At 34.3% G+C, this 7,750-nt stretch overlaps 1 protein-coding gene across 1 annotated transcript; it reads right to left on the bottom strand.

Moving 5' to 3' along the window:
• Positions 1-6,803: 6,803 nt before the first annotated feature.
• On the bottom strand, positions 6,804-7,049 carry HELRODRAFT_138458 (hypothetical protein; the record flags this gene model as incomplete). Its single annotated transcript, XM_009032203.1, has 1 exon — positions 6,804-7,049. A coding segment is annotated over one exon (246 nt), but the record flags the coding sequence as incomplete, so codon positions are not given.
• Positions 7,050-7,750: the final 701 nt, after the last annotated feature.

Below are 7,750 nucleotides of genomic sequence, written 5' to 3'. Positions count from 1 at the left end.
ATTCAAATTTATTTATCAAAACTTTTGGACTGTAATAAAGTGCGTATGTGTGTGTGTGTGCATGTGTGTGCGTGTGTATGTGTGGACTGTGTTCATATAATAAATTTTTTTCTTAATGAATTGAGGTTGACTAATCTTTAAAACAGAAAAAGAATTGTTTAATTTTGGTTTAATAAACTGCATTTTTAACTAAATCAACAATTTTTTAATTTTATAAAAAACAATGAAAAAAAACTAGAAGCCTGAGACTTACATGATAAATAGATCATCAACTTGTGTATTCGCGAGGAAGGCGTCCATGTATTTTTTGAGGTCATCTGAAAATATGAGAGTACGTGCGTTCCTTTCGTTCAATTTGTTTGAGAAATCTTGCACGGATGTCTTCAGGGGTAGGAAACAGTTGCTGAGGATGACGATCAGGCGAGATCGAGCGCGGGATTCAAAGAATGTGGGCAGTTGGTCGTTGGCTGACCAGACCTGCCATGTCTCGTTCGCCAGAAGTGAGTTCTGCATTTTCTGCCGACAGTTTGTGATTGTTGAGGTGAGAACATCGAAATAAATTTTTTTAAATATTCACATTCAAAATTATCAGTATGCACTTTTAACTTTGAAAAATTGTAATTTGCTGTCAACAAGAAATAAAAAGTTATTAGCCAACGTTAAACGCTGCCTAAGTTTATTTAAAACTGAGGTACAGGAATATATCACCTAACCATGATTAACTATCCAATCATTTAATACAATTTGCAAATTTATATGAGTTCAATTATTAAGTAGGAAAAAAATCATTTTGTTTTAAACATTTTGCTTTACACTGAAATAGGCCAATGAACATTTGCGCTTGTTAATTATTTACGCTTTATGATTTGTTTGAATAACTCAACTAGCAAGCAAGCAGACCATCAAAAAACAAACAATAAAAAATTCATCCAGCAAACAATTCCCACCTCTGGCATCTCCAAATTAATCACAGGCTTCCTCCACACTGACAAGGATTTCGTAAAGTTCTGCACTTTCTCGGCGGTTTTGGGGTCGGATATGTTGTAGAGACGCGTCAAAAACTGTTCCCGAAAAAAGAATATTGACAACAAAACTTTTACAATTGCTATTATAAACATCGTTTTTATGAAAAAAATGATCAAAATAATGAAATATGAAACCTTTAAATGATTCATATAGGTTCCGATGATAAATTGTTCAGTGGTTGCAATTCCTTCTAAAATAGGTACCAACACCCTTTGGTTAACATCTTGCACTATAGTGTTCATTTTCTGAAGCAGAGCATTCAGTTCTGAACTTGTGATATTCTCTGCTAGCTGCTTTTTAGTTATTGCTACAGACGCGTAGCTCCATTCTAACTCGCTCAACCACGTTTGAATGTCGTTGAAACTGACTAACATCATTTGACCGTTCAGCTCTTGCGAAAAATTTTTTGCATCCGGGAGGATAGCATCTGACTTGAGCCAGGTTTTGAAATCAATCGATAAAGTTTCGTACATTAGCTGGCACTGTTGGATGTTGTAGAGCAAGCTGAGCATGTTTGTGATTTCCTGAGAGCTTAACATTTGGGTCCAATTATAAAAATTAATTTCGGGTGTTGTTGCAGATGTTGTTAATTTTTGAAAGTTGGGAGATGTTGTCGTAATGGCAAAATTGGAAAAAGTTGACAAATTAGATACTTCCTGTTGTGTCTGTTGTTTGGCGAGCGTCAATTTATGTGATAAGGCATCAACTATTTGTTGAAACCTTTCAGTGAGCCTTGCTACTCTCAATGAAGTAAACTTCAGTTTGCATTCACACTCAAACTTACTCAACCACTTCATGAATTCGTCACTTTTATAAAAATTAACTTGAGAATCCCACAGGTCACTGGAACATGAGTTATCGCTATCTGGAACGCTGTCTATGATTGATTGGAAAACATTCAACGTATTGTTCAACGTTAAAAATTTGGTTAAAGTATCATTCGATACTTTCAAATACCATTCAGTTTTGGATATCGAAAAATCCAAATTAACGCTGCTACCGCCGTTTATGGCACTTTTTAGAGCTTCTTCGTAGAGGTCTTTGAAAAAAGCCAGAGATGAGTAGGCACTCTTTAAATGGACTAACAAATATGTTATTTTAGGTTGAGTCGTGTGAGCAAACTCGTTGTCCAACTCGTTCATGAAGTCAAGACCACCGTCCCTAACTTCGCTGATCATGTTGAGAGAGATTGTCCTTATAGCCGTTTCAACATGTTTAACGATAGATGTTTCAAACTGTAGCAGCGAGAAATATATATAATCACGTAGCTGTACGACACTTGAGCTCAAATTTTTCAAACTTTCAGCCAAATGAAGAAACTCCCGATCGTTCACTCGGTTGTTGATTTCGTTGGCTTTCAAATAATTCTCACGAACGGTTTGTTCTTTAGCGCTGAGCAGTTCATCTACGTGCAGAGCTGAAAGTTTGGATTGGGAAAGTTGTACAGAGAAGGAGTTGATGTTGCAGGCACTTGGACAAGAGGAAGATGATATCGTGTTGTTATTGCTTGTAGCTGGTGGTCAAAATATTCATGAAATGAATTAATTTTTGAAGAGATTTTCAAAAAGTATCAAGTTTGAGAATGAGTAATTTGAATGAACGTTTAAATGAATGGGTGTTTCGTAACTATAAGATTTCAAATAAAATTCAAACACAATGGAAAACAACCGACCCATAAACCCCTTGGAACAATGCAGGTAGTTCGTTAAGTTGCAAACATCAATTGAACCTATGTTTATTTGTTTTAGAGTACAAATTAAAAAATGATGATCTCAATACACTGAATGAAAAAGTTTCATCAAAACGTAATATTTCAGAGAAAATATGTAAGAGCGTGGCAAGTATGCATTCAGAATGATAAACAATACCAAAATGCATCGAAAATTGGAAAGAACAAACCAGGCATGAAGGGTTCCTTGCACGAACACAGATCGTTCAACTGCAATGTCTTCATCTCAAGACGGCACTTGGCCTCGCTGTACTGATTAGCATACTGGGGGGGCAGGGTTAGATTCAAAGGCACCTGACCACAGTTCCCGTATGGAGAGCTCAGACTTTCACTCTATGTTCATTTTTAGATATTGATATTCTATAAAAATAATTCTTATTGTCATTTCTGTTATTATTTCCTAATAACCATTATTATCGGCGCCATGATTTTTATCGCATCTCAAGACTTGTACCGAAGCTGACAATTGATTTGTAAGCATTCAAAAAATTAAACTTTGTTGAATAAGCAGCAAATAGTTTCAGATATTGACCAGATTTAAACAACAAAAATGAATTCATACTATGAAACCAAAGTAAGCAGAAACAACTTCAGTGAAGCTAGTAAGATTTCATTTAAATTAAGATAAATAGCAAGCATGAAAATTAAGATAAATTGGTGATGAAGAATGCGTTCACCACACTGTTTATTCTCAACAAAATGATAATAGATAATAAATATTCTTATCAATATAATTATATAAGCACTCCTTAACACAAATATAAAACCAAAAAAAAAAAATTTGTGATGATCTAACATTTAAAAAAAAACATACAAACATAGTTTGTAACAACCTAAATATTAACATGTTCGTGTGTGTGTGTGTGTGTGTGTGTGTGTCCTTTCTAACACACCTACATATACATATACATAAAAACATAGCAGAAGACCTACCGTGGTATAACTCATGATACCCAAATTGTGAACACCAGGTTGAGCGGCTAGCCCCAACGAGAGCATGGAAGGTATTTCGTATGGATCATGTAAGTGTATCTAGTGAGTTTTATCATCGTCATCATAGTTTACATCGTCGTTATCACCATCGTCGCCATCATCGTATCATAATCATCATCATCACAATCATCACCACCACCATCATCATCATCACCACCACCATCATCATTACCATCATCATTACCTTCACTCCAACGCCGGTAACGTATCCAGGGACGTGTTGATACTGCTCCACGTTCAACACCAGCCTCACTCCTGATAATGATCCAGTCGTTGTAACGGACCTGATTGTGATGATGAAGGTGATGATGATGAAGAAGAAGATGAAGAAGAAAAAGAAGAAAAAGATGATGAAAAAGAAGAAGTGAAGAAGAAGAAGGAGAAGAAGATGATGGTGATGAAGATGATGATGGTTTAAAACCACATGAATAATGATCAAGATGATAAGGCTCGTTCGATTGTGAGGTCATATTAATGATAATAATAATAATAATTAATAATAATCTAACCATAATAATAATATTTATAATAATTAATAATAATTAATAATAATCTATTTTATTATTTTAATTATAAAAAGACATTATAAGACTAAGTTGATTATTATTTATATAGAAATGACAATAAGAACGTTTATCATAAGATGATAACGATGAATAACATAGTAAAATAATATCTTTGGCATAGTCATAAACGATGACAAATGAATTGTGTATAAAATTTGCTAGATTAGTAATGCTGAACATAAACTTTTTCATCAAGTATACTACAAATACTACAACTACTTCTAGAAAAAAAAACTTCTAAAAACGCTACTTAAAATCAAAAGTAAAATAAAATCTGGACCGTATTTTAAAATGAAGTAAAACTACTAAAATCAGTAATAATGATATAATAATTTATAATATTATAATGTAGAATTGGTAATAATAATAATAATAATATTATAATGTATGTAGGCACTTGTCGTTATTCATGTTGAAGGTGTAGCACTGTCCCATGTCAGTCATCTCCGTGACAATATCGTTACTGGTGCAATCATAGCCATCGTACTTACATCTGCACGTGTATAAGGTTTGAAATTATTAATTAAATTTGCTACTGAACAAATATGTTGTGAAACTTTAAAAGTAATAAAAATTGTCATGGAAAAATTAGAAATATTTATTGGGAAAAAGAAATATTCACGATAATATGAGATCCTCTTTCTGGTGTGCCATTTTCTGATTCAGAATCTCCATTGATTGTCCTGAATAATTTTTTAATACATTTGTTTAAAGAAATGAAATTAATTACCAATTAGATATATTAGAGTGCATATAAGCAAAACAGACCAAAAGTGGTTTAACAAATAGATTGTCGTGTTTATTTAATTATCAAACAAATAAAACGTTAATTAAGCCTCAGCCATCTATCTAATTATGCTACCACAACAGTAATGGATATATCCGTAATCTTGTTCTTCTTATATTCTTAACTACGAATGCGATTTTAAAGAGTTTTTGAATTTAATTAGCCAAATTTGCTATAAATGTAAATTTTGATCATTCGCCAGTTTTTTATGTCCACTTATACAAACAGAACTGCACGATCGTCATTGGAAGTGTCACTCAAAGTGTTTAGCAAAACAGTTACAGAGCGAAGTTTGCACGCCACAATTTTGGCTGCCTCGATTATTTTGCTTTTCAAAGCGTTGCACATTTCGGCACTAGTAAAATTATATCAAATGTTTTGTTATTATAGATACAGATATATCAATATATCATAACATTATTATTTTGATATACATCTCTCCATCATACGACATCATCAATGTGACCTGCATATTCGTTGAGCAGTTTTTCTTGGTAAGCAGTCCTGGCAAGTCTGGGTCCAGAGTAAGGTACAGTGCCGGGGTTATGGAAAGCTTTGGCTAGAATTGAAAATATTTTTGCCAGAAATCATTTTTAGTACTTCATGTTTTTATATTAGCCGTGTGGACGTCTAACTTTAAATAAAACTTCTGTATTAATTCAACGGCATAGATCATTTGGAAGATATAATTGAACAGATTGATTTTTCATTCATGACTTGATTAGAAAAATTTTATTCAAACGCTCATGGAAAACTGAACATCAGCTAACTCAATAATAAAAAAAACTTAAGGTGTGAAAATTTGATGAAACGTATACTGACCATCGCGGTCACACGAACCCCTCGTCACAAATACGTCATCGACAAAGACATAAGGATTGTAGGACGTGTACTCCGTTGGCGTGGCAACGATAATCACCTGTTGTTCCACTTCCGGTGTCAAATCTATTTCCGCTTTGTTCCAGTATATGCCGGAAGAATTTGATGAAGTTGTGTAAACTGGAGATGATGATGATGGCGTTGATGTTGTTGATGAAGATGCTGTGGATGTTGTATTCATCGGTACCATTGGCACATTTTTGAAAATTTCCTGTAAAAAATTTTTGTTTTTTCATTTTGATATACCAATTAAGTGAACGATTTGTAATTTTTTCATTCATTCGTCTATTATTCAATATACTAATAAAAACATTCATTAATCAGACACTAAAGTTTTCAAACAATCGACTAATCAAATGCTCAATCAAATCATAGCGAAACAACAACCTTCAAAGTTGCGTTTGTTCTCGTTTTTACATAAACCTCCAACCGAACGAAAGCGTTCGTGATGTCATATTTGAACCTGAAACATGAAGTCTCGTTGATGAGCAGTGTTGGAGAGGTCAGTTTAGCTGAAAACATTGATATCGTGTCAATCTCTACCTGGAAGAAAGAATCTGAAAAAAATTTTGTTTAATTGTTCAGTTGTATAACTATTTATTTAATTATTTAATGATAGTTTAACATTTATTTACCAACAAGTTTACTTAAAATGAACGTAAATTATTACATAAAGTAGTGATGTTTCAAAATAAAAGACTACAAAGAAATATTAAAAATGTTTCTGCTGAAATATTTCTGTTCCAAAAATTAATGATATTCAACCGGTTAGCAGAGCATTAAACGACAAAAAAAATAAAAAGTAAGAGAAGAACGGACCAACGCAGAACGGAACATCGCAGTATTCCCTCCTTTGTTTGGCGTCCATTGTGTAGCACCAGCAATTTCTGGGAATGAAAGGATTCGTCGGATTGCGACATTTGTTCTCAGTTGTATTCATGGAAACATCCATGAAGTATTCCGCCACGTCCTGGTTGTGTTCGTGCGGCTCTTGCGAGTCCCACCTTTGACAGGTCCTGCCGAAGATTGTCGTGCTCACGTTTCCAGTGTACACATAGCCGCGGCCGTTTATCTGGCAGTCTGTGGCGTGTGGTGTGGCGTGTGGTGTGGTGTGGCGTGTGTGATAGAGTGTGTGTGGTGTAGTGTGATAATTGTGCTGTAAAAAAACAACAAAAAGTGATAATCTAATGAAATTAATTGTAAAAGCTACGATAATTGAAAGTGCATCACATATATAATGACCTTTTCCTTTTGGATCGGTCGAGGACAGATAAGTAGCTGTCGTCCATCTGGACACACCTTCCGAACTGTCAACAAAAAAGTCACATGACTTCCGGTTCTCGCTGGAGCAAATAAACTCTTCGGAAGTGACAGGAAGTCCTGTGATTGTAGTATCATTTTTTATCATTAAGAGAAGTGGAAACATTAATCTCATTCAAGAATAACGATAGTAGTAAACTTAATAATTATACCTTAATAAATTTGTTTTTTTTTATGTGTATTGTTTAACAATAGCGGTATAATTGAATTTAAAATTTAGTTTAAAAAGTACCTTGATTGCAAGCTCCAAAAGTGACCTTCACATTTTTCAATGCTGCCATTAGCACACCTCCATAGTCCTGCATTAGCGTCAACGGTTTATCGTGCGCCAGTCGGAAGATGAAGACAATTTGAAAGGATAACACCTGTGCATCAACAAGTTGTAACGGCTGTGGTGGTCGTTGTGGTGGCTGCTGGTGCTGTTGAGGCTTTGAAAGTCGTTGTTTGTTT

The sequence above is a fragment of the Helobdella robusta genome (genome assembly GCF_000326865.2).
Source record: "Helobdella robusta unplaced genomic scaffold HELROscaffold_8, whole genome shotgun sequence".
Taxonomy (NCBI): Eukaryota; Metazoa; Annelida; class Clitellata; order Rhynchobdellida; family Glossiphoniidae; genus Helobdella; species Helobdella robusta.
Note: the sequence above shows the minus strand (reverse complement) of the source record. Positions and strands in the feature narration are given on the sequence as shown.